This window comes from Lolium rigidum, chromosome 2, assembly GCF_022539505.1.
Source record: "Lolium rigidum isolate FL_2022 chromosome 2, APGP_CSIRO_Lrig_0.1, whole genome shotgun sequence".
In the NCBI taxonomy this organism is placed as follows: domain Eukaryota; kingdom Viridiplantae; phylum Streptophyta; class Magnoliopsida; order Poales; family Poaceae; genus Lolium; species Lolium rigidum.
In genome coordinates, this window is record NC_061509.1 from 49,429,784 (window position 1) to 49,455,788 (window position 26,005).

At 48.6% G+C, this 26,005-nt stretch overlaps 4 protein-coding genes across 4 annotated transcripts; 3 read left to right on the forward strand and 1 right to left on the reverse strand.

The window, feature by feature from the left end:
- Window positions 1-216: 216 nt before the first annotated feature.
- On the forward strand, window positions 217-1,590 carry LOC124689698. The gene has a single exon (XM_047223185.1). The coding sequence runs from the start codon at window positions 217-219 to the stop codon at window positions 1,588-1,590; it is 1,374 nt and encodes a 457-aa protein (XP_047079141.1).
- An 8,085-nt stretch (window positions 1,591-9,675) lies between these two features.
- LOC124686396 (guanine nucleotide-binding protein subunit gamma 2-like) lies at window positions 9,676-14,301 on the forward strand. Its single transcript, XM_047220346.1, has 4 exons — window positions 9,676-10,028; window positions 13,553-13,605; window positions 13,694-13,738; window positions 13,837-14,301. Exons 1-4 carry the CDS (start codon window positions 9,822-9,824, stop codon window positions 13,937-13,939), a joined length of 408 nt encoding a protein of 135 aa, XP_047076302.1. The 5' UTR covers window positions 9,676-9,821; the 3' UTR covers window positions 13,940-14,301.
- Window positions 14,302-14,472: 171 nt separating this feature from the next.
- LOC124686397 (delta-aminolevulinic acid dehydratase, chloroplastic-like) lies at window positions 14,473-18,244 on the forward strand. The gene is made up of 11 exons (XM_047220347.1): window positions 14,473-14,730; window positions 14,840-15,025; window positions 15,322-15,390; window positions 15,477-15,560; window positions 15,649-15,718; window positions 16,434-16,489; window positions 16,576-16,697; window positions 16,813-16,884; window positions 16,984-17,065; window positions 17,162-17,239; window positions 17,893-18,244. Exons 1-11 carry the CDS (start codon window positions 14,473-14,475, stop codon window positions 18,064-18,066), a joined length of 1,251 nt encoding a protein of 416 aa, XP_047076303.1. The 3' UTR covers window positions 18,067-18,244.
- A 2,887-nt stretch (window positions 18,245-21,131) lies between these two features.
- On the reverse strand, window positions 21,132-23,290 carry LOC124689699 (leucine-rich repeat extensin-like protein 4). Its single transcript, XM_047223186.1, has one exon. The coding sequence runs from the start codon at window positions 23,229-23,231 to the stop codon at window positions 21,132-21,134; it is 2,100 nt and encodes a 699-aa protein (XP_047079142.1). The 5' UTR covers window positions 23,232-23,290.
- Window positions 23,291-26,005: the final 2,715 nt, after the last annotated feature.

The window sequence follows — 26,005 nt, forward strand, 5'->3', positions numbered from 1 at the left end:
TCATCCAAAACCCTATAGCGCATAGTTTTTTTTTGTTTGTATAGCGCATAGTTCATCACAACTTGGAAGAACAGATTGCGTACGAGACAGACTAGCTGCGTTGTTTACAAATCAACGCCACACCATGTTACTTAATCACAACTTGGAAGAACAGATTGCGTACGAGGCAGGAGCACGACGGTGCCGCGGCTGCGCGAGGACTCTCCAGGCCGGCAGATGGCGTCGTTGCCGGCGAAGCTCCCGAACGTTCTGATCTACTGCGGCATCCTCCTCCGGCTCCCTTTCCGCCTGTTCATCCGCCTCGCGGTTAAGGCATGGCGCCATCACATCCTCGGCGGCGGGACGGTGCGGCGGCTCCGGGAAGATTCTCCCGGCCTGCAGATCGTGTCTCCGGCGGTGCAGCTCCCAGACGATCTGATCTACCTTAGCATCCTCCCCCGCCTCCCCTTCCGCCAGCTCCTCCGCGCCGCCGCCGTCTGCAAGGCGTGGCGCCAGCTCATCCTCGGCGACCCCGCCTTTGCCGGCATGCAGGCGCAGTGCCCCTCGCCGGCCTCCGCTGTTCTCGCTCGCTACCACGGGGGACGCCTCGAGGCCCTCAGCCCCGGCGCCGTTGGCCCGCCAGACGCATCGCTCTCCTTCCTCCCCGTTGTCGTTGCCAACGCGGAGGCGAAGCTCCGGTTCTGCTCCGTCACGAGAGGCCTCTTGTGCTTAATGGCCAACGCGATCGGTGGCCGTGACAGCGCCACCATCTTCGTCGTCAACCCGGCGACCCGCGCGTTCCGCGCCGTCCCGTACTCCGGAGACGGCCGCTTCATGCCCTGTCTCGCGTACGATCCGTCCATGGTGCACCATAACGGATACCACATCGTCCTCCCCGCCCAGGTAACATCGGAGTTGTGGAGGTTCTGGAGTTTCTCGTCGGCAGCGTCGAGCGGCGGTGGTTGGCGTGTGTCAGGCGCGGAGGTGCGCCTGACGCCGTCTGACTTCGTCGTATCGAAGCCGTTGTACTTGGGCGGGCGCGCGCACTGGCTCTGCGAACGGGGCGGCGTGGTGTGGCACGACGCCATGGCTGATGCGGCGGGCGCTCTGCCGCAGCCGACGTTGATCCCGGGAGGACAAGGACTGTGCCTGGAGGGCAGAAAAGTGCTGGTGGCGTGGCACGGGCGAATCGGGATAGTGTCTGCGGGCCTCGCCACCGGGCTGGCCGTATGGGCGCTATCATCCTCATCGTCGCCGGCGCAGTGGGAGATGGTGCACAGGAGAAGCTGGGACGAGATCCCCGGCGTGGCTCCCCCAGCGTCGTGCTTCATGTGGTCATTGTCGGTGGTGCCGGCTGGCATGGAGGGCGGCGGGGAGAAGGCGCTGGGCCTGGCGGTGCGGATGGCACACGGGCCGCGGTGTTACACGCAGCAGCACGGCGTCGACGGCGCCGGTGGTGAGGAGGAGGAGGTGGTGTGGCGTCGGGAGTTGCTGCGCTACGACATAAGCACGGGAGCCACCGCGGTGGTGGCGGAGCTGGTCGGGAGGGACAAACACGACGACTTTGGCGCCGTCTTCTGCTACCACTCCAGCATGGCGCCGCTGGGCTAGCTGATTTAAGCTCCCCATCGTGTGATCGTGTCTTCTGACCGGATCCATCAAGTAGAGCTCAAATTGAAAGATTAAGATTAGACATGTTTCTTAGTCACTAGAGGTTATAGTTTAGAGGTACGCAAACATTATGTTAGAGACAAGAGAGATGAACTTTTCATATATAGCCTGATTCGTTGGTTAGATATCGTGGATGATTGGAGAGAAATTTGTGTGCTCCTCCTCGCGTGGGGGTGGCGGCACGGGCTGTTGCGGCGGCAGCGTGCAGATGCATTGTCGATTGGCGGTGGCGTGACGGCTAAGTGTGCTAGACGTGCCACCCCCCCCCCCCCTCGTCTGAAGCTCAGACGATGAGGCGACCTAGATCTAGACGGATGGCTCGGCGACCTCTAGGGTAGTGGCCTTGCATTCATCTAGCTCGGGAAGCTCTGGAGCGGGGAGATGTGGTTCAGAGGACGGCACATGGGTGTTTTGATCCCTACCAGGAGGTAGAGATGGCTCTTCCACTCCCCCTCATTGCTATGCTTGCATGGTGATCTTGGATCCACACCCGACAAGAGGGATGCTCACGGTGAAAGCAAATCTGGACATTGTCCCACCATCACTAGCTGACCGCTTCGCTTCCTCTATTAGCTCGGCATAGATTGTATTCTGTCCATCACCTTGTGGTTCAGACTCGTAGAGATCCTTAAACAGGTCAGGGATCCTGTCATCCTCATCCCCATCCTCCTCCACCAAATTAAAAGAATTCTCTAGCACAACATGATCATCTTCTAGATGCTCGCCGCCTTCATCAGCATGGTGTGCATCAGGTTGATGTCCAGGTTCAGCATGTAAAGGCTCCCCATGATGGATCCACCTATCGTAGGTGGCTGCCATCCCACGCAACAGCAGATGAGACTGTACATCTTGTAGAGTTTGTCGAGTACGGTTATTACAGCTGGGGCAAGGGCAAAGAATTTCAGCAGCCCCCGCAGCATTTCTGCGAGCAAACACTATGAACTCATCCACTCCCCTTAGGTGTTCATAGGAAAGCCTTCTAACTCCTTTTGTAATCCAGCTTCTGTCCATCTGCATGCAAAGGACCAGAAAATTGTTAGGATTCAATCGAAGATACTAAGAATCAAACCAAACCAGAAACTTCAGTAGCTAAGCTTGCACTGACATGGTAGTATAATTTTGCTCACAGACTGGCACCACAACCAGCAAACATGAGTATGATTCATCTATGCAACTTCCTAAAATAACCTGCAGCTCCTACCAAACAAGCTAGCTAGGCCACTAAACTAAAGAACATGGGCTGAAATCTAAAACAACGGGATAGTGAAGAAACCTGACAATTAAATCTACATAAATCTTATAGTACCTAAAATATTCTTGTAACAACTAAATCATAACATATCCATGCAGTTCCATCGTTCCCGATCCAAAAATGCACATTTTTTTCATGTCCATGAGAGGGGAGAGAGGAGAGAGGAGATGACAGGAGAGGGGTGCAGACCTCGAGGGGTAGCCGAGGCGAACGACGAAGAGGAGTCCTTGCCGTGGCCGAGGCGAATGACAACGAGGAGTCCTTCCCGTGGCCGTGACCGCCGCTGGCTCCTGCCGTGGCCGAGGCGAACGACGACGCGCACCTTGCTCGACCGCTGCGCCGGAAGTACCACCGGCGTCCCCTCCGCCGGCCGACGCCACGCCCACCGCCGCCGCCCGATGCCACGCCCACCGCCGCCGCCGCCGGTCGTGGGTCTGAGATGGGGATTCGAATTACATGTCGCGGTCTGAGATGGGGATTCGAACCCTACATGTTAGAAGGCAGAAAGAACCTATATTATCCCTACCTTACGCTGAAACATCAAACACACCGTCCTATCGCAGTGGTAGGACTACACAGCGTCACGCGCCAGGTCGTGGGTTCGAGTCCCCGCTCCGCGCACTTATTTTTGCAAAATAAAATCCACCCTCCCTGTGCTGTCATGTATGGGCTGGCCCATTCGGTTGAGGATATAGCCTCAAAAAAAAAGCCCAGAAAATAAATCAGTGGAAAAAAAACATTGGCCCAATAAGTAGATATAGCATGTCAATAGGGTCCCACATGTCAGTGGGTTCAAAGCAAGTCTATATGGTGACACGTAAGCAAAAAAAAAAGACACATAGGCAGTGACACATAGGCGAGATTGCTGAGGTGTCTGCTTAGTCATGGCAACACATTACAATTTAAGACATTATTATTGGATCATGCGATCATGACCAATTAAATTGGTTGCAATAGTCTGGAATTAAGGTCGTGGATTACTTCTGTATATGTTATGACCAACTGGTCTAGGAAAATTATGTCCTTCCTGATAGAGAAGGTCATAATGCTATGGCTTCTGACCAACTGGCTGGAGATGGTCGTAGATATATGACCAACACTATCATGGTCCTTAAGATAAAGGTCATTAGTTAGAATATTTCTTGTAGTGTGGTCCAAGGTTTTGGGGCTAATAGTTGTTTCGAGGTGACGACATGGGGGAGCTTGAAAGCCGGGGCGGCGGCCCTGGGATGGTGGGTGGCGGCCTTGGGATGGTGTGCGGCATCGACCGTGCTAGCGGGTAACTGCTATTGGTGGTATTCTTGCTCTCCATGGCTACTTGGGTGGCGCGGAGGTAGCTATGGCGGTTGGCGACTCCGTTGGATGGCACCTGATCTGAAGACCTCCTCTTCTTCGACTTTTGGTTGAAAGAGAGTAGCTTGGTGGCTGGTTTCGAGGGCCGAGAGAAACCCTTAGTTGTTTATTCGACCACGACAACGGTGGCGCTTCCTCGTCGTTCCCTTCGTGTGAATGCTCCTTTGAGGTATCTCGTCTTCCCCACCCCTCCCTTCCCACTAAATTCCGAGGTGGAAAATCTAGGCTCTTGTCGTGTAGCGGCAACGCTTCATCGCCGTTCTCCCCCTTGGAGGCGTTGCCTTCGGAAGTTGAGGCTTCGGTGGACTGTGATGTGTCCATGGCATTGGTTGCACTATGCAGGGGTCATAGGTTTGGTGTTGGTGTCTCAGCCGGGTCTGCATTCCTTTGGTGCTCCGCCGACGTCCGCGTGGTTGCTAACGGTTTGACTGAACGTTCATGGAGCTCCATGTGTGGTTTCGGTAATTAATGACAATTCCTATGGACTAATATTTGTATTGAGTTCCACTTATATAATTTATCCGTAGACAATTCATAAACCATATGTTGGCTTCAAAGTTGCAAGAAGAAGCAAAGGATGAGGATCAAGTGACAAGCATGTTTTTAAGAAGATGGAGTGAGGCCTCAAGTGTGTCTTCAAGAAATCAACATAAAGAAGAATAAAGAAATAGTGTGCAAGTTCAAGATGAGCCATCCCGAAGAGATCGTGAGTTGAAGCTTGTCGTTCATATGGTGGTCATAGTTGTGTAAAGATGGGGCAAAGAAGAAACTCTTCCATAGTGGATTATGATCAATCCGCAAGACTTCGTCAAGTAAGCACAATCAAGAAAGCTTTACATCTTGTTACGGTCAAGATCATCATCATGTAGCTCAAGTGGAATGCAAAAGGTTAAAGTCTGTTCTTCATAGGGTTTCTTTCTTACCGGTGTCTTGACACAGTTATGAGATGGTCTATAAGATAATTACCGTACTATCAAGAGGGCTCTCGAGTGAGTAACTTGATTGTATCGATCGATGAGCGCTCAAATCTTTGCATCATTGCATCATATTTTTTGGTTGTTATTTGGATTTTATCTATATGGTGTCTTATACCTTGTGTAAGGGTACATTGCCCCTATGTGTGGTTTTGGTAATTAATGACAACCCCTATGGACTAATGTTCTCATTGAGTTTATATGAAGGAATATTCCATAGGTACTACTTGCTCTCCATGTGTTGGATTCATGAAGATATATATATGTGATATGATCAATAAGAAGAAATGAAGATGGAGTTCTTATGTGGAACTCAATATTAGCCATGCTCTATCTTAAGTGAGTATGAGAAGATACAAGGTTGATTTGGGCAAGTTCAAGATGAGCATCTCAAGTGGATCACATGCTTGAAGCTTGCCGTCCATTGGTGATAATGGACATGTGAAGATGTACATCTATGGAGCTTTCCCATCATGGTGTATGGGGGAGCATTTGTGAGTCTTCACGAAGCAACGATGATCAAGTTGAGGCATACCGGCTTGTATGGAGCTTGAAGAGCTATCATCAAGATCAAGCGGGGTGCGCAAGGCAAAGGTATAACCTTGATAGGTTTTCCTTTTACCGGTCTCAAGGTGGATGTTGGGAGACCGGATTATAGGATAGATAGCCGCACTATTAAGAGGGGCTTTCGGTTAAGTAACTTGATCACATCGTCTTAGGGAGCTCAATCCTTTGCATACTTTGCATATCCTTATTGCTTCTTGGTGTTTCTCTGTGTGAGGTTCTTGAGCTTGTTGCTAGCTTTACAACAAGCCCAAGTTCATCGAAAACGGAATCCGCATGCATCTTCTATTGCGTTTTCGAGTTTGGACGTCTTCACCGTTTCTTGACGGTGGGAGACTCCCTCTCTAAAAATCATCTAAAATGTTCTGTGAGGAGTCTCCATATTTCCAGTTTTTGTTGGGGTTCTATTCGTCGTTATCTTTCCAACAAAATTGGTTTCATGTTAATCGGAGTTCGGGAGCAATAGTTATTAAAGAAAAGGTAAAAGAAGAAAAAGGAAAAGAAAAGAAAAAAAGGGGAAGGCCCCGGTTGCCGCCCGGCCTGCCGGCCCTCACGCCGGCCCACCCGGTCGACCGGGCGGCCACCGGCCCACGCGCCGGCCTGGCCCGGTCACCTCCCCGGCCTGACCGGATCCCGCACCGGGCCGAGCTCCCCCGCCGGCCTGTGACCGGCCTTGGGCCTAGTTCACAACCGGCCTGCCCGGATCTCTCCCCAGCCCGACCGGGAATCCCACTGGGCCGCCTCTGCACCGCCTGGCCCATGCGGCCTGGCTTCCCCGCGCGGCTGAAGCCCTTCTCGCCGCCCAGCGCGCCACTTGCTCCGCCCGGTCGGTGGGCCGGTCCGACCGGACAGGCCACCGGCCTCTCCGGCCCAGGATCCGGTCGGCCGGCCTGCTGGCCGGCTGGGCTGCTTTTCTTGCCCGATTTTAATGCGATTTTCACCCTTCTTTTTCCCCAACGGTTATTTTTCTCCCTAGACTATAAATAGCCCTTCTTCCACCTTGAGCAACTACTTCTTCCCCATTCTCTCACCTCCATTGTTGCATTTGAAGAAGTTGCTCTCTCTCTTGTTCCCTCCCATGATTCTTGCTCATATTTGAGGATTTGAGAGAGGAGATCTAGATCTACACTTCCACCAAACCAATTCTTCTCTAAGTGAGGGAATCTCTTGGGATCTAGATCTTGGAGTCTTTGGTTGACTTTCCCCCTTGTTCTTCCTCTCCAATCTCATTCTAGCTTTCGTTGCTTTGGTGGGATTTGAGTGTGAAGGACTTGAACACCTCCGGTGTTCTTGCTTTGCATCATTGCATAGTGTTGAGCTCTCCACCACGATTAGTTCGAGTGAGAGACCGTGAGCTTGTTACTCTTGGAGGGTGACCTCCTAGTTGGCTTGGTGATTGGTGCTTCGGTGATCTCTTCAAGAAGATTGTGAAGAGGCCCGGGCTTCTCCTTCGTGGAGCTTGTGAAGTGGTTGTGGAGCTTGCCATCTCCGGAGCGGAGGAAAAGCTAACCATAAGGAAAGGGCCATTATCCTTCGTGGGTGTGGTTCGGAGAATAGGGTGAGCCTTCGTGGCGTGGGGAATCCTTCGTGGGACCTCCACCCCTCCAAACGTGACGTACCTTGTTGCAAAGCAAGGGAACACGGGAATACATCCTCGTCTCCGCGTGCCTCGGTTATTTCTATACCCGAGCTCTCTTTCCTTGTGATAGCCATCGTGCTTGAAGTTCATATATCTTGCTATCACTTGTGCTACATATATCTTGTGCCTATCTTGCTTAGCTCTAGTTGCTATTGTTACACTTAGTTGAGCTTAGCATATTTAGGGTTTGTGCTTGTAAACTAAACGATAGTTTAATTCCGCATTCATACAAGACAAATCCGCAAGAGTTTGTAATTGCCTATTCACCCCCCCCCCCTCTAGGCGACATCTCGATCTTTCACCTTGTGATTATTCTCATAACAAGGTCTAGTTCACCGAAAACAAATTTCACATACAATACTTGTTGCATTTTTTATATTGAAGTTTTTCCTAGTTCTTCGTGTTAAGAGGTTTCACCTGTAGATTCATAGAAAAGTCTACCCTACTAGTTTTAAGATTTCGAGCCCTATTTGATCAACACCAAGTTCGACCCGAGCCAAGCCAAGCCAAGCCAAGTTACGAGCTACTCGATGCGTAGCTCGCGAGTTTTTGAGTATTAACTCTAGCCAATGTAGTCAGAATCCTGATTATATTATAGACTTTACGATCTAACCTGACTGGATTGATTGTATAAGTCCATAAGTAGAATCCTTGATTGGTTAGCTACACTTACTTGCAGTGGCGGACCTTGATCGTGATTGTTGGAGGAGCAAAAATTCGTTAGATGGGAGCTGAAGGGGCAAACTTGAAGTATTTTATGCTTTGTATGGTTAAAAAAGATAAATATTAAGTGGTATTGTGTAAATTTCAATTGAGTTGGGGGAGGGGGGCATGGCCCTTTTGGCTTCCACTAAGGTCCGCCCGTGCTTACTCGTGTTATCCATGGCCCACGACACTGGAGTGGTGCCCGAAGGTGCCGCGGTGTGTAGATTGAATATGGAGGTGCCAACAAAAAAAAATTGAGGGAGGTGGCAATGTTGGTATAGGAGCAAAATGATAATTTTTAGTTTTATCTCTACCATTTCATTCCATTTTAACGTTGGATGGTTAGGAGGATGGTTGTAGCCCTAACTCACCAAATTTTTTATTTGAGATTTAACACTTTGCCTCTCATAAAAATAGAGTATTCTTTCATCGATAACAAACTGTGATGATTCCGTTAATCTCCAGACTCGATCCATCGGCTCAAGGCAAAAATGTTTATACAAGTAGGCCAGGATGGGAATGGGCCGGGTCCTGACCTGACCCAAAAAAACAGGGCCGTTGTGCCAGCCGGGTTGGCCTCATATAAGAATCGGGCCAATGGAGCCGGCCTGGTGACCCATTGGGCCAGGAGGGCCGACCCACCTATAACATTTTTTTCGTTTAGTTTCAATATATTTTAGTGAAATGTATATCCGTAAGGTATGTTGGCCTTACTTGAGAGCTGATCGATCAGGGAGGTGAACTTGGCAAGATACATGCGTAGAAGGTATAAGCAGGTTGAACGATTTTTTATAGATATACATATTGCGAGCTAGTGCTAGACTGTTTTCCTACCGTAGCAACTCACATATGCAAACACAAGGAAACTCGAGAAAGTATCTCTGAACCTCCCGTATCAAACCTCTCGTAACACTTCAACAAAAAATGGTACAGATTATAGAGCGTTCCTGCATGTATATATATCTTTAGTGTAGCTAATCTAGTAGAATTAAGACACATAATTACTGACTAATCAGACTACACCAAAACATTGCTTCACTCGAACAGCATAATCTATAAAAAAAAGTATATGAAGCAAAATTTGGGTCGACCCAAAATACCCATTGGACCAGCAGGGCTATTAACTTGAATGGGTCGACCCGTGGCCTCTCAAATTGGCCCTGGGGCCAACAGGGCCGAGGCCAGGGCCAGGTCCGGGCCGGCCCGTTCCCGTCCTGACAAGTAGGGTGTGCCACAGTTCAGGGCTGAGCCTATGAAGGCATGCATGTACTGTGTTCAAAAAAGAAGTTATCTTCCTCATTGTGAGTGGGCCCCTGATACTGGGTTCCTGACCTTGAGGCAGTAAGTCCCATCCTTTGACTGGCTGTGTTGCGAAGACCAGTCAAATTGGCTGCCTTCCCACTTCGTTTTTACTCCGTCGTCGTCTTCTCCCACGTCCTCTTATCCCCGGCCGCCCTGTTCCCACTCTGTCGCCGCCCACCTGCCGCCCCGGTCCCGACGGCGACGACGCGAGGAAGGCGAGCGTGCGAACCCCACAGCGCCTCCCGCTCTGATCGACGCATCCTCCGCCCCTCCCCCTCGGTTCCTACTCCGCGCAAGCGCACACACAGAGGTTGGTAGGTGGTGTGCTGGTAGAGGCAAGAAGCAGAGGCAGATCTGTGGTGCGGGTATACGGCGGGCAGAGATGAGGGGCGAAGCCAACGGAGGGGACCGGCGGCTGCGGGGCGAGGAGGAGGAGGAGCAGCCACAGCAGCAAGAGCAGGCGGCCAGGCCTTCCTCGGGGCGGCAGCAGCAGCCGGAGGCGGTGGCGCCGAGGAACGTCGGGTACGTCGGGAAGCACCGCCTCTCCGCCGCCATCCAGCGCCTCGACCAGGAGCTGCAGTCACTCCAGGTACCACCACCGACCCTGCTACGCTCTCCTCCCGGTCATCTACCGTTCCGACAATGGATGCATCGATTGATAGCTCTCGCACCCTGACTGAATCTCGAACCTGGTTCTGGATGATGGTATTTCGTAGTACAACGGCTCGGCAGTTGAAGAAAACGCGATCTGGATCTTGTCTCCTCCTATTGCCATGGGATTCCTCCTTCGCGTGCCAGTGCCACCCCAACTCGGGAAAGAAATGCTCGTTCTTTTTTACCTGTCGGTTGCGTATTCTTTGGTTGGAGCTTGAACTAAGGTGCTCACATCGTCTGTCGCTGATTAGTACTACTAGGGTAGAAGTGATGCTCCAGGGCAATGTTAGCTTCAAGAGTGTCCATTCTTAGCCAGACATAGTTTACCATCTTTGTTTTTTTAGCAAAAAAAAGCGGTTTGGGAACATTTGCATTGTGTTTGGGAGAACAGAAGTAGCAAGGATGTGATGTTTTAGGAGAATGTTTGTTAAATATATATAGCACAGTGCATGTCCTGTGTTCCCTGATCTTTTCCCTAATCTGTCAGGATTGACAATTTGTGCTGTCTGCACAACAGGGTTCTGCATAATTATGTGAAGTACTTCACAGATGTTTTTGTCCTTCGTGATACATTAATAAGTATAGTACCAAAGGTTTTATTAGTACATATTGCATCGCTTAACTCACTCGGCCTTTTCAATGATTTTAGTGTTGTGCCCCCCCCCCCCTCTCCCCCCAAGTAACACGCAATACTTTGTGCCAGTGGCACTGACGTGTACGTGAGCGCGTTTGCCTCGCCACAATGGTCAACGGGATTCACTGTCTTGACGAGAAGCTGGAAGATATGTCGGTCGTCCGCCGTTTCCTACTCCATCGTATTTCATGTCGATTGTGACCATAGTCAAGCAATGCTTTGATCTCAATACTCTCATGTTGGTGCGAAACGGCGAAGATGCATGAGCAGATCTAAATCGCTAACAGCGAAGGGAAATGTTGGAAAAACGTTGCATTTCTTCTTATTTTGGGTTGTAACTTATTCTCCCTTTATGACAAAGAAAAAACAGAGTATCTGCTTAGTGCTTTCTCCCTCTGTCCTAAAAGGATGTCTCAATTTTATCTAGATAGCTATGTATCTAAATGAGTTTTAATATGTAGATACATACTACCTATCTAGATAACGTTGACACATCTTTTTTTAGGACGAAGAGTACTACAAATCTTGTTTCACAAAGGTAAAAAAATACTTGACTCATTGACCGGCTGTGGACACCGCACTTGCCATCATGAGCCACTCATTCTCAGCTGGTTCCTCCAGCTTGCCTTCATTTTCGTCCTCTGACACAGAAACATGGAAAACAAATCTAGTGGATGAAGGATTATCTGGAATTTGTTACTGATGCTTTTCCAAGAAAGATGCTAGTGAGACTTCTAAGAAACTGATAGGATAGACATGGGGCGGACGCAGCGCCCCTGTGCCCCGGGCACGTGCCCGGGCTTGGTCCGCGATCGCTTCAGGCGGAAGTGCATATCCATGAAGGAAACCGGTGCTGGTCAATGGGCACACATCATACGTACACAATTCCTTTGTGCTTTTTGAGATAGCCTTCTTTTGTGAAGTATTGCCCGCAAACAAGCAGCCCATAAGGCCATAACGATCAGTCCATGAGCGACAGTCCAGGAACAGAAGGGCACTACTCAATCGGTTCAGAAATCCATTTTAGCTCATACTAGGTGTAGTCGTGTAGACACACTTGCACAAAAAACATATTTTAAAATGTTAAAAATCTAGAGAAAATTCTATATGTACATCTGGATATTCTATGTCCACACACAAAGTCTTGCGAAAAATGACATTTATTGTGACTTGTGCAAAAAAAGACAATTTTTGGTGCACAAAAATAGCTTCTCCGAAGATTTTTTTTTTGTCTTTTTACACAACCAATAAAAATGTCTTTATCCCACAATTTTTTTTGTTTGAACATAAGCATATCCAGGTGTACATCCATATTTTTTGTATTTTGTATTGTATTTCCTAGTTTTGATATTGCTCGGTTTTAGTCAAGTTTTGATTAGTGTACTCAATTTAGGAAATGAATTTCTCAACCTGAGTTGAATTGTATTTCCTTTTAAGTTTTTAAATAGTTAACTCTAATGGCTTGGAGTGTTGATTAATCATTGATGAAAGAAATTGAAGATTTTTGGTTGATACAAGAAGCGCACAACAACCGCCGCTACAAACAAATGTGGCAAATGAAAAGGAGAGAAGCATGAGGCGGATGATATATTTATTCTTGATGAAATATTGTATGATTTCGCTCTTAGAAAACAAATCAACGAATAACATTCAAATGTGTTGTGAATTTTTGAACATTGAAATGTGTAGTGAACATGCAATGTATTGTATCTGGTGTTTTTGCATTACAAATATTGTGAAAATACGATTTTCTCCATTCAATGGGTATATTTGTCTGAGAAAAAATTTAGTTACCTTACGACGCGCCCAGGCTTTGAAAAATTCTTGGGTTGTCTACAAGTGTTTTCTACGATTTCCCTCTCTGTTATCTGATCTCTCAGTTTCTATATCTAGTATAGAGGGAATCTATTTGTTTCCTTGTCTTGTATATACTCTCCCTTGTTATGAAAAAGATAATAAATGTCTGGCCAGAAAGTTATTTCCTCTCTTTACTGGCATTATCACGAAGATGAATCTTAATGGTTAGGACAAGTAACTGCATCATGCATTTGATATTTTTGATCTAAGGATATTAGGGGATGTTTCAAAGTAGTAAATTATTAATGTGAATTTAATTTGCCACATCTTTTTCATTCTTATGCAGTAAAGATAATTGAAAATAGGGGTTGTCAAGGGAGTGCTAGATATACAAGTATATAGTTCATTCAGCTCCTCTAGATATATCATAGGTATATTGTGGGAAAACTTACCAGTTTTCTCTTCAGTCCTGGACTATTCTAGGAATTATGCCATGCTGTGGTGTGTCATATCAATGGTTGGCTATAGAAATCTCTTTAAGCGAACTGGTGCTATGTTTCCCACATTTTAGTGATCTAGTAACCAGAATGGCTTTGTAACAACATCCAACAAATTGTGATCAATCAGGTCTGTTTTTCACATTGTCCTTAGCATGTTCCATAACAATGTATATCAATTGAAAAGAAAAGCACGCCGGTCCCGCATGACAGTGAGAGAGGGCTCACGCACACTCTTTCCGTTCATTTCCTTTTTGCTGTTTCCTGCCAGTTTACTTTAGATATTAGACTAAAATTACTAACCATGCTAACTGGCTCTAGCATTCTGACCATGTTCCTTTAGGAATTTGATCAATACAACATACTATGCCACAAGTTTAAATAAATAATTATTTTTAGAGGGAAAGTGCCCCACCCAAGGTTCTGTTACCAGCATGAAACCACGTTATTAACACATCATACAAATTACGTACTTGGGGAAAAAGGTTGAAATAAATTATGTCTGATGTATATTGTGTTGTGTTGATGCAGGATGAACTGGATGAGCTTGAAACCATGGAATCTGCATCTGCGGCATGCAAGGAGTAAGTAACTTTTGAGTATATCATGTGTTTCTACTTGCACTTGTATGCTTTCCAGTTCATGATTGTGTTTCCCTCTTGAGTAAGCCAGGGTGATCACAAGTACTGAAGGAAAACCTGACCCACTTCTTCCAATGTAAGTGCCACAGTGTCTTGTTCTTGCTATACATCACTCTGCAAATCATGTCGCTGGTAAGCACACCTGTAAACATGATGCCATCATGTTTTCCGCAGCACAAGTAGCCCAGAGGACTCCTCATGGGACAGATGGTTTCAGCGTGTGCGAAGCTCTCGCAGCAACAAATGGTGGCAATCCAAAGGCTCTGATTTTGCCTAACTTTCATGGAGCCAAGACAAAGCTGTGTGCAGATTAAATCGCCCCAAACTGTGCAGTCCATCGATGGCACTTGCAAGTTGCAACAGGACATGGCCTGGTTTTCGTCAGCATTGTTGTGTATGTAAGCCCTAACAAGAACATGAATGAAGCTGTAACCTCCTGATCAGCATTGATTGTTGTTCAGAAAATAGTCCTGGAAATCATCATCACGGCTAGCTATGTTTGATTCTTGCTGTCTTGTAAAAATTGAAACAACCTTGTTGACCTTGGAGCAAAACTTGCTACACGGCATCGATTTTTTGTCGCAAAGTTCGCGTGGATTTCATGTGATGTGGCGAGAAAAATGAATCTATTTACTCATATATGCTGTTTCCAAATATGGATGTCTGAAAATCTGAAATGTTTATGTGCCTGATCCCTATCTCACTGCCGTGTGGGGTGGGGCCCGCCCGTCTGCAGGAGTCTACTTGGATCATGTACACCATCCACAATTCCACATCCAGTTCGTCAGTTGTTACAGCTCTCAGCCCGCCATGGCCTCCACCGTCGCCTTCTCACCGGCCGTCGCCGTTGGAGCCAATGTACAGCGCTCTCGGAGGACTTCTTTGCCACGGCCCGTCCAGAGAGCCAGGCCCGTGGCCGCGAGGTCCAGCTCCGAGCAGGTCGTCCAGGCGAGGTCGGGGAGGACCATCGATGAGTGCGAGGCGGACGCCGTCGACGGGAAGTTCCCCGCGGCGCCGCCGCCGAACAGGCCGCAGGCGCCCAGCGGCACCCCGGAGATCAGGCCCCTCGTACGTGACATCCCCTTGTCCCGGCAGCTGAGCAGCTATTTCAAATTCCAGTTGCAGACTTGCAGTGCTGAATTGTGGCGTTGTGGGTGTTCGATTGCTGTGTGTGCAGGACATGGCGAAGCGCCCTCGCCGGAACCGAAGGTCGCCCGCGCTCCGGGCAGCGTTCCAGGAGACCAGCATTACCCCCGCGAACCTTGTCCTCCCTCTATTCATCCACGAAGGTGAAGAGGACACTCCCATTGGAGCTATGCCCGGGTGCTTCAGGCTTGGCTGGAGGCATGGGCTTCTAGAAGAGGTACCGACCTCTGACCGCAATTTACACGATTCAGCGCCATGGATTATGATACAACATTAGGTGATTTTCATGTTTAAGGCCATTGCTGCTATACACCTGATACTTCAGCATGTACCAAGTGGATACAGTTAGGTTCATTTGTAGTATCTTATTACCACAACAAAAGTTAATGATGTGCTGAAAGATAAGCAACTGATGTGACATGTCTGGTTGGCTGGTTATAGTATCTACTAGTTATATTTTCGTCTTCAGGGGTGACTGAAGATAAAGTTATGTTGAACTGCTATTATTCGCAGGTGTACAAGTCACGTGATGTTGGTGTTAACAGCTTTGTGCTATTCCCAAAGGTTCCTGATGGATTAAAGGTGTTGCCAAGATTATAAGTTTTTATTCCATCTAATTGAAATTGCATTGACCATATAGAATAATATAGACCTTCTTTCTCCATCAGACACAAACGGGAGACGAGGCTTATAATGATAATGGTTTAGTACCCCGAACAATCCGTCTGCTCAAGGATAAGTACCCTGACATTGTGAGTCACATGTTTGATTTGATATCCGTCATAGCATTACATCATTCCTGTTAAAAGCTAACATGTTTGCTGCTCACTACTTATTTAGGTTATTTACACTGATGTTGCTTTGGATCCTTATTCTTCTGATGGGCACGATGGCATTGTGAGAGAAGATGGTTAGGATTTATTGTGCTTACAGATTTGCTCTCTGTGTGATAATATATGAACTTCACTTTCATCTGTCACTTGCATGTTCTATTCTGAGAAAATTTGACGGCGTATGTAAAAATGTGTACTCCTACTGCGTACTGCTTGACCAAATTTCAGTAGCATGTAGTGTAGTTTTCTATTCGCTCAATAATCGTACCTGAAATTAGAAGAATGACTGAAAACGATGTTATCCAGCATTGCAGGCATACCGGTTCCTTGCATTGTTAGATCATGAGTGAATTTCACTAGTTAGAGTAATGTACCTGTTCACTACTTCCGCAACAGAGTTTTTATTTGGATGATATTATTGGAGGCATCAGATTTCGATCGTAGTTCGAGGGATTAGTAATGACTTATATTTTCTGGAATGATAAATGAGAATACCATTCAGACCAAACTTTCATCAATATTAGTTTTCCATCCATTTACATATGATAAAATTCTAGAACGAATCTTTTTGCATGCCAAGTCACTTGGATGTGCATTGTATTTCAGTATTTCCTGCAAAATGTACATTGACAGATGTTTTTTCTTCAGTGACGGTATTTATTACTATCGATACTACCACCTAAATTTTTTTTTTGACACAAAAAAACAGTAGGGAAGGCCCCTACTGTGTCATTTTATATATTTATAAAAAACAAGTCAAAGTACTGTTTGTTGACTTGTTATCCATGACAGGAGTTATTATGAATGATGAAACAGTCCATCAGCTTTGCAAGCAAGCAGTTTCCCAGGTATATTTTCTTGAATCTGCCTTTTAGTCATGGCTTAATATTTCCTCAAAAGCATAATTACCAGAAATGTTACTGCCCCTAAATAGGCCCGAGCTGGTGCTGATGTTGTTAGTCCTAGTGACATGATGGATGGTCGTATTGGAGCAATCCGGTCTGCTCTCGATGCGGAGGGTTTCCATGATGTTTCCATCATGTCCTACACTGCAAAGTACATACCTGTTCTAAAATAGAAGCCACTGATCAATACATTATACTATCTGCTATCCTTGCTTCTATATGCTAACATGGATGGCATGTATGATGGGTGTGATACGTTTGTACAGGTATGCTAGTTCATTTTATGGTCCATTCCGTGAAGCTTTGGATTCAAATCCACGATTCGGTGACAAGAAGACGTATGTACCTAACACTAACCTGTTGTTTCATGATTTCATTTAGTGTATAATTCAAAATCTCCATATGTAAATGACTAGTGTACACTTTCAATTGTGAAGCTATCAGATGAACCCAGCCAATTACAGAGAAGCCCTTATAGAAACTGCATCAGATGAGGCAGAAGGAGCAGACATCCTTCTGGTAATTTGGTTCTATGAACACAAAGTGCCACATTACATTCTCAAAGGCCTTTGTTTGCTCATGTCATGTATTAAAAACTATGTTAATCTTTGTCAGGTGAAACCTGGATTACCATACTTGGATATTATCCGACTTCTACGGGATAATTCAGCCTTGCCGATTGCTGCATACCAGGTTAGATTGCAAGCTTTTGCGCGCAACCGTTTCTTTTCTTCCGTATTTCACCTAAATCAGAAATTATTTTGTTAACTTTAAGCACAATGGTTTTAATCAAGTCAATCGCATTATTACCACATAACAGAATCTTCCAACTGCCACACACAGGCATACATGTTTTTCTCCCTTTAGCCAAAATCAGATTTACGTTTAGTTTAACAAATGAAATAGCAGCCAAATTATCTCCAGCAACACTATTTTGGCTGCCAATGGGCAATGGCTTGCGTACAAACATACATCTTGTTTTTCTCTCTGTAAGAAGAAGCATATACACGTTGATGTTGAACAAAAGCACTAGCAGCCGGATAATTTCAACAATATAAGCAAAACAGGCATTTTCGATGCAGTTTACTCAAAAATAGCCTGGCCTTCCCTTGAATCCTGTCTATGTAGTACGCCAACCCTGTATCTGATCTCGAATACGAAGCTCTGGAGAAATCCTCTCGAATTCGTTAATTCGCACAGTGCTGATACGTATCGCCAGGCCCCAGCCTGGATATTCCAGACGACCATGATCATTTGAGATGTGGTTTTCTGTTAAAGAGATCAATGCCACTTATTACAAGTTTACAATGCCTTGTTTGTAACCCCATGAATCATACTGCCTTCAGGTTTCGGGCGAGTACTCGATGATCAAGGCCGGTGGCGTGCTGAAGATGGTGGACGAGGAGAAGGTGATGATGGAGTCGCTGCTGTGCCTGCGGCGCGCCGGCGCCGACATCATCCTCACCTACTTCGCCCGCCAGGCCGCCAACGTCCTCTGCGGTACCAAGCCTAGGACGTAGCTGATAAAAAGTCCTGCTCCATCCAACCATGGCACTAGCACTGCAGTGCGCGGAGGAAGCTTCTGCAGGTACGTGGTGCAGCAGTCACGACCATTGTTCTCACTCCGAGACATGGAGTTTTACAGAGCTTCGCTTTGGTGTAATTAATTAGTTATTGATGATGAGAGGTTTGCAATAAGACGATGCTCATGGCCTCTGGCTTGCTTGGCCCGTCAGGGCTGTCTGCGAGGGCTGCACGCACGGGTCAGCTTGACGTCCTGGTGACGCCACCGGATTTTTGAATTGCACGCGACCGGGAGCACCGCCACTCTGCTCCCACTGATGATCTGCTTTCATAATCTCCCGGGGGTTCAGACAAACGCACACCCCTGCACCTGCACAACAGCACATCCAGACCATCACCAACACCGCCACATGTATTACTGCCATACATGTTACGCTTCCCTCGCAAAAGAGAATATCTTAATTCATATATTTGTCTTGTGTTTGACAATTTTATTACTCTCTCCATCTAAAAATAGCCGTCTTAACTTTATGTAGATACATATGTATCTCTAATTAAAATGCACATATTTTTAGATGGAGGGAGTAGTCCTTTTCTTCACGTGGGTTTGGTTAACCCGGACCTGCATGCACATCGCTAGACGCTCGTTAGTGTTGAAGTGTACTATACCTCTCCGTATTGGACATGTAGTAGTAATATACCCTAATACGGATACCTCCTTGTATTGCCATGATGGGGTAACATGTACCAGATGCCCCGAACAGGGCTATAGTTTCTGCCACAACACTCGACATGGTATTAGAGCGAGGCTCTTCCACCTACGTCTAGCCTCCACCACGAACCCTAGCCGATCTCCATTCATCGAAGCTACAAGCTCTTGGTTTTGTTCCTTCCACAGATGACACTTCTCTGTTTCTCTACAACAAGTCGGGTATCACGATATTTGTGTTAATTTATATTGATGACATTATTGTGACTAGTTCTTGTGATCAAGCTATTTCAGCATTACCTAAAAATTTGAGTGTGTATTTTGCACTAAAGGATCTTGGTGACTTCCACTTCTTTTTGGGCATTGAGGTGAAGCGGTCATCTATTGGGCTCGTTTTGGAAAAATATGTTGTGAATTTACTTTCTAAAGTTGGCCAGAACAATTGCAGGAATGTCCTACTCCTTTGTCTTGTCATTTACTGTAGGATCTCCCCTTGGTCCATAGGATAGCACGAATTATAGAAGAATTGTTAGTTCCTTACAATATTTGACATTGATACTAGACTTTTTTTTTTGTGAACATATTTTGTTTGTTCATGCGCCAACTACTGCTTATTGGACAACTGTAAAAATATTCTCACATATATTCAAGGCACACACAAAGTTGGTCTTACTTCTAAAAAATCTCATTCGACTCTTCTCAGACTGGGCAGGTTGTCTAGATATGTTAGATGCTCCGGATGAGGTTTTGCGATCTTTTTTTTTTGTCCAAATCGGATCGTGCAGTAATAGGAAACAAGCCATTGTGTCACCCTCTAGCACTGAGGCTCAATACAAGGCCCTGGCCGCTGAATTATTTTGGATCTCCACCGCTCTACAGGTTTAGATTAAGGGGTGTTGAACATGTACTATACCTCTCTATGTTAGGCCTAAGCAGTACTCTACCCCAACGTGCATACCACTTTGTATTGACACGGTAGGGGCTTTTCCCATCTATATAACATAACATGTACCCGAAGCCTCGAAGAGGGCTATCATTTGCGTTAATACGCTCAACAATTAGATCGGATCATGAGACCATGGACATGTCAATAGTTGTTGAAGAAAACCTAGTTGACCCCAAGATCCTTGTTCTTGCTTGGTCACTGTTTTTTGTTCACCAAAATATGAGGGGAAATACTTTTGTACTAACATGCGTGGGTGGCGGTGTTTCGATCACCGTCCATTTTGCTTTAATATTTTGGATAAAATGAGGAGAGATTAATGAATCTTTCCATCTACCAATTCAAGCGGAAATCTCAAGAAATAAATCAATGGTACAGAACGCATTCATGCCCATACCCGTGTGTGTAAGTATAAAATATACATGAACTTTTGTAATCTGTTCATGTTTACATGTTCCTAAAAACATCTACCGAAACACATTGCTGGGTGGTTGTTTATAACCACTCCGTACAACTCAGTGTTTGCCTTTTCTTGGATCTGCAGCCGATCGAAGCCGTGAATAGCCGCCCCACGACGGTGCCCTCGCTGTCCCTCACAAAGCGCAGAGAATGGATGTCCGCCACCGACCAGCCACAGTGCGCCAACGCTCCCTCCTCAGTCGCTCTTGTCTCCTTCTTCATCTTCTCCGGTGTGGATCCCATCGATCGGCGCCGACAGCGACACGTCTCGCCCTCAACCCGGCAGCCTACCTCTTGGCGCGTTGCCGTCCATGCATGATGGCCGGTCGGCCCCCCATGAACGGAGCACCATCACCCAGCTGCATCTGCGTGAGATCGGGGAAAAAATCAGAGCTTTTCATGTGAAGTTCTGGTTGCGAAGGATGGAGGGACCAATGAACCAATCTGTGCATCTGCGCCTGCTCCCCCAAAACACCCCATTTCGATCGGATTCGGCAACGCATCATCAGAAAGGTAGAACAAGATCGAATGAGGAATTGATGTTCTGCGCGAACATTCCCCGTCTCGATTTCATTGCTGCTTTCATAGTTGCTGCGTTCTGCATCTCCTATAAGAGCAAACCAACCCCATGCCGGAATTTTCAAATTTGTTCATTCATGTATGGGCCAGATCGGGATGTTTTACTGTCACTCGTTTGTTCATGTAAGCTCAAGATTACACGGCACATCCAAATTAATTTAATAAATCTGGGCATCCAATCCAAGTGAGAAAGAATACATATATAGGAGGGGCAGTCTCTGTAGACCGATCTCGATCCAATGCTCGCAACAAACAAGAAGAAGAAATGAAGCCAAGATGTAAAAAATACTAATGGCAGGTGGAAGATGAGGTATTATACTGGTGAGTGTAAGTGGTGACAAGCTGACAATGGGTGCTCCGGCCATGGAGAACTAGTAGTGCGGCTTCACTGGGGGCGGCGGTGATCCGTACGACACGCCGTAGACCGGCGGGAACGGCAGGTTCGCGCCGGACGGCGTGGGCGTCGGGTGACCACCGGTGCCGCCGCCATGCGATGGCGGCGCGCAATGCTCTGGCGAGGACGGCGTTGTTGGTGTTCCTGACGGCGACGACGGGGTGCCGGGGTGCGTGGATGATGGAGGCGTCGTGGTTGGCGTCCCCGGCGCCGCGTAGCCCGGGTACTCTGTGGGCGGCGACGGCGTGGGGTGGCTGCCGGAGGAGTGTGGCGGAGAGCCGGACGACGGTGTGGACGACGGGGGCGTTGACGGGTTGGGGCCGTACGAGCCCGGCGGCGGCGCGTACCGCCCGTCCGGCTTGTTGTACGAGGTCGGGGAAGGCGGCGCGTGGCCTCCTACCGGCGTCGTGGAGCCAGACGGCGGAGATGGTGTCGTCGGCGTGCTCTGCGGCGGCGAGTGGTACGACGGGGTGCTGGAGCTTGACGGCGGCGTCGGGTACGACGGCGTGGTCGAGCCGCCGTGGGATGGCGACGGGTACGACGGGGTGGTGTGTCCTTGGGGCGGCGAGTGGTACGACGGGGTGCTGGAGCTTGATGGCGGCGTCGGGTAGGTCGGCGTGGTCGAGCCCTTGGGTGGTGACGGCGTGGTGGATCCATCGGGTGGCGAGTGGGACGACGGTGTGGTGTCACTCGACGGCGGAGATGGGTACGAAGGCGTGGTGTCACTCGACGGCGGCGATGGGTACGAAGGCGTGGTGCCACTCGACGGCGGCGACGGGTACGAAGGTGTAGTGCCACTCGACGGGGGCGAGTGCGACGACGGAGTGGTGCCACTTGACGGCGGCGACGGGTACGAGGGGCTCGTCGAAGGCTGGCCACCTCCGCTGTGTCCACCACCACCTGGCGTGGGCGTGGGAGTTGGCGAAGGAGTGTACCCCGCCCCGGCCTGGCATTGGGACTTGCTGCAGTCGAACGGGTGCGCCGCAGCGTAGGCGCACTGCGCGGGCGGCCGCTGTGCCGGCGCACCAGGGATACAATTCCACGCGCCGTCGGCGGTGGCCTGCGCGCACCCCGGCCGCGAGACGATGAAGTTGTTGGTGTATGTGAAGTTCTTGAGCCCAGCGAGGCCGCACACGCCAGCCGGCACGGCGCCCTCGAACACGTTCCCCGCGAAATCGAGCTGCTCCACCGCCGCCATCCCGCCAACGGCGGCCGGGATGGCGCCCTGGAGCCTGTTGTCGCTGACATCGAACACGGTGACCTTCTTGAGCAGGCCGACCTGCGGCGGGACGCAGCCGACGAGCTGGTCGTCAATGAGCACGATCTCGTCGAGCGTGTCGGCCATGTTGCCGATGGAGGGCGGGATGCAGCCGCCGAGCTTGTTGTGCGCGAGCACGACGACGGAGGCGGGGGAGTTGCCGAGGTTGGCGGGGATGGGGTTGCGGAGGCGGTTGGAGTTGAGGAAGATGGCGTCGAGCGGGCGGTCGAAGAGCGCGGGCGGGATGGCGCCCTCGAAGTCGTTGAAGCGGAGGTCGAGGTACTTGAGGGAAGGGAGGGTGAGGACGACCTCCGGGAAGGCGCCGACGAAGCGGTTGTTGCTGAGGTCGAGCTCGTGGAGGAGGCGCAGGCGCTTGAAGGTGTCCGGGATGATGCCGCAGAGGCGGTTGGAGTTGAGGTGGAGGAGGGCCAGGTCCGGGAGGCCGAGCGGGAGGAAGGCGGGCAGGAAGCCGGCGATGTCGGCGTGGTTGAGGTCGATCCCGGCCACCGTGAGGAGGCCGTAGGCGGAGGGGTCGGCGGCGCAGTAGACGCCGGTGTAGGCGCAGACGTTGGGGCCGAGCCAGTTGGCGGTGAAGTTGGATGGGTCGGAGAAGATGGCCGTCTGCTTCCAGGCCTGCAGCGCGGCGTAGGCGGCCCGGAGGCGCGGGTTCGGGAACGGCCAGGACGGCGGCGCGTCGAAGCGGGTGGCGAGTGAGGCCGCCAACTGCTCAGCCACATTGCCCTCCTGCTGCGCCGTCGCTGCAGATAGCAGTCCGAGCAGCAGGAGCGCGAGCAGCGGCGCCATGCCGCGCGGGATCATGCTTGCGTTGAGCTGTGATCTAGGAAGAATGGAGAATGGAGCTGTGATGCGAGCGAGCAATGGTGGGAGGAGAGGTCAGTGAGCTCGGGATCAAGTGGGGAGCGTGGTGATGACTAGGTGTGAGGGCAGTGGCATTGAGAGTGGTCACATGGGACGGGGGAGGAGCTCACATGGGCGAGCGCACTATGATGTACAGGGACGCGACGACGCGGCTCGTGGACGACGGCTGGCTGGCTGGCCCGGCGTCGGCGAGGAGGGAGAGCGTGGCAATTTATTGTGTGGGGTTTCGCCGATTTTGCTCACTACTAGAGTAGTACAGGTACTCTTTTCTGCTTTTATTTTGCACTTCATGGGGATGTGACGGGGACTCATGGATGGGCCATTTGTTTACTTATTTTTCAAACAGGGGCTTTTTGCTTATTTCTTTTGGAAAGTACATCTTAAAAGATGTATTACTCAAGGAGTTGCTAGTTCTCAACTTCGTGCTCAGTTAATTTGCATCGTGATTCGTGATAGTTATGAGTTAAACATGAGTTGCAACTGAGATTTGGTAACATCATTTGACTGAGCACAAAGTTGTTATAGTTATCAGTCGACTGAGAAATAGTCACGTCCATAATCATATAAAAAAAACCATGATGACAGATGCGACGCCAAGAAGCCTACAACTCCATAAACACACCACAACCAAGTGGCAAACAACGCACCCTCTACAAACCCAATAATAATCGGCCCATCTTACCTAACATCCAACAAGAGAATGGCGAGGAGAAGAAGCACAAGGTTTCAAGACCGTGTGACGAACCAAGCAAGGCAACCCAGTCTGGCTTTCTATTGATGGTTCAGCTCATCCAATGAGTTCTGACAAGGTAAATACCAACCCAAATTGATTGATACTTCGCTTCTGAAGTCTTTACTAAATTGTTAGTACTTTGACAGTATAACGAATTGAAGAGATCCATTGATGATATGGCAACGAGTTCACTGCGCTGCGACTCGGCGACTCCATCCACCAGGCTCGGCATCCGCCGTTCCGCCTTCTCATGCGGTGCTAGGCCGAGTTGCGCTTCTGAAGTCTTTACTAAATTGTTAGTACTTTGACAGTATAACGAATTGAACAGATCCATTGATGATATGGCAACGAGTTCACTGCGCTGCGACTCGGCGACTCCATCCACCAGGCTCGGCATCCGCCGTTCCGCCCTCAAGCGCTTAGAGGAGTCGGCGAGAAGGACGCTGACTCGGGGAAGACGCCGACCTAGGTTTGCATCTATCATGGCGTAAATTGTGCTGGGAAAGTCCAAGCTTTGGGAAGCAGCCAACCATCAATGCTTCACCTTGCACCAACCTCCGGTTGTTGCATTGGCCTCTCCCCAAATGGCTTAGACGATGTCTTCAAGAAGATAATGACATTGTGGTGCCGCCACTGCCTGGTTCCAACAACATCTGAGAGGACGGATTTAAAGCACGATGTAAGCCTTGCACATGCCTCCAAAGTAAGGATGGCAATGGGTAGGGTATTGGCAGGGTAGAGCAATACCATACCCATGCACGTATAGTCAATGGGTACAAACTTCTACCCATACCCTTACCCACGGGTATAAAACTTTACCCATACCCATACCTGGCGGATACCCTTACCTATTGGGTACTCGGTGGGTAGGTCAAATTGTATACAACTCACTCGCAATTTTACATTTCTCGACAACAAATTTGATTAAAAAATGAATTATCTCAACTCAATAACAGGTAGTTGCGTACATAACAAAATAACAAAATATAAAAAGCAAATTCTCATATTTTAACTCATAAGTCAACAAAATTAGATGTGTCACATAAGAAGTTGATAATTAACGGGCAGGGTATGGGTATACCCGCGAGTTACGAGATTGTACCTGTGCCCTACCCATGAATTAGCGGGCAGGGTATGGGTACTACCCATGGGGCCATCCTTACCTCCAGGAAGGGAACACCGCATGCTGGTAACACCGTGGTTACCTAAAGCCGCCGCCGAGCAGGAATTTCTCCCCGGCCATACACTGCGATGCAGATGGCACCGGACCTAGACTAGAGGTGATGGACGAGGATGAATGTTTGCGGCTTTAGCCACCATCGTTGAAAGGAGTGGAACACCGTTGTTGGCGAAGGGCATCAACCACCATCAGCATCACCGCTACCACTACCGCATAACCCACTTAGGTCGGCACCACCTCGATGCCAGGCGGCACTGCGGATGGATGCCACCACGCCAAGCTGCCTCCAATGACTCGTCCCTGCAAGCCTGCCCCGAGGAGACGACAAGCACGAACCTGGCTGCGGCTGCAGGGGCAACTGAAAGGATGAGATGTCTCCTAGAGAAGGGGTGAATTTGCATTGTAAAAACTATTACAGATTTGGCTTGTAAGAATGCAAAATTAAACTAAGGTTTATTTTACAAGCACAAAACCTACATATGCTAGGCTCAACTAAGTGCAACAACAACTAAAGCTAAACAATATAGGCACAAGATATATGAACACAAGAGATAACAAGATATAAATACTTCAAGCACGATGGCTATCACAAGGAAAATATACTCGGGAATGAGATAACCGAGGCATGCAGAGACGAAGAGGTAATCCTGTGTTCCCCCACAAGAAGTGAGATACGTCACAATGGAGAGATGCGGGCTACCACGAAAGTCTCTTGAATGCCATGAAAGCTTATCTACTTTTCCAAGCCAATATCATGAAGGCAAAGGCCTTTCCCTTATGGCTAGCTTTTCATCCACTCCG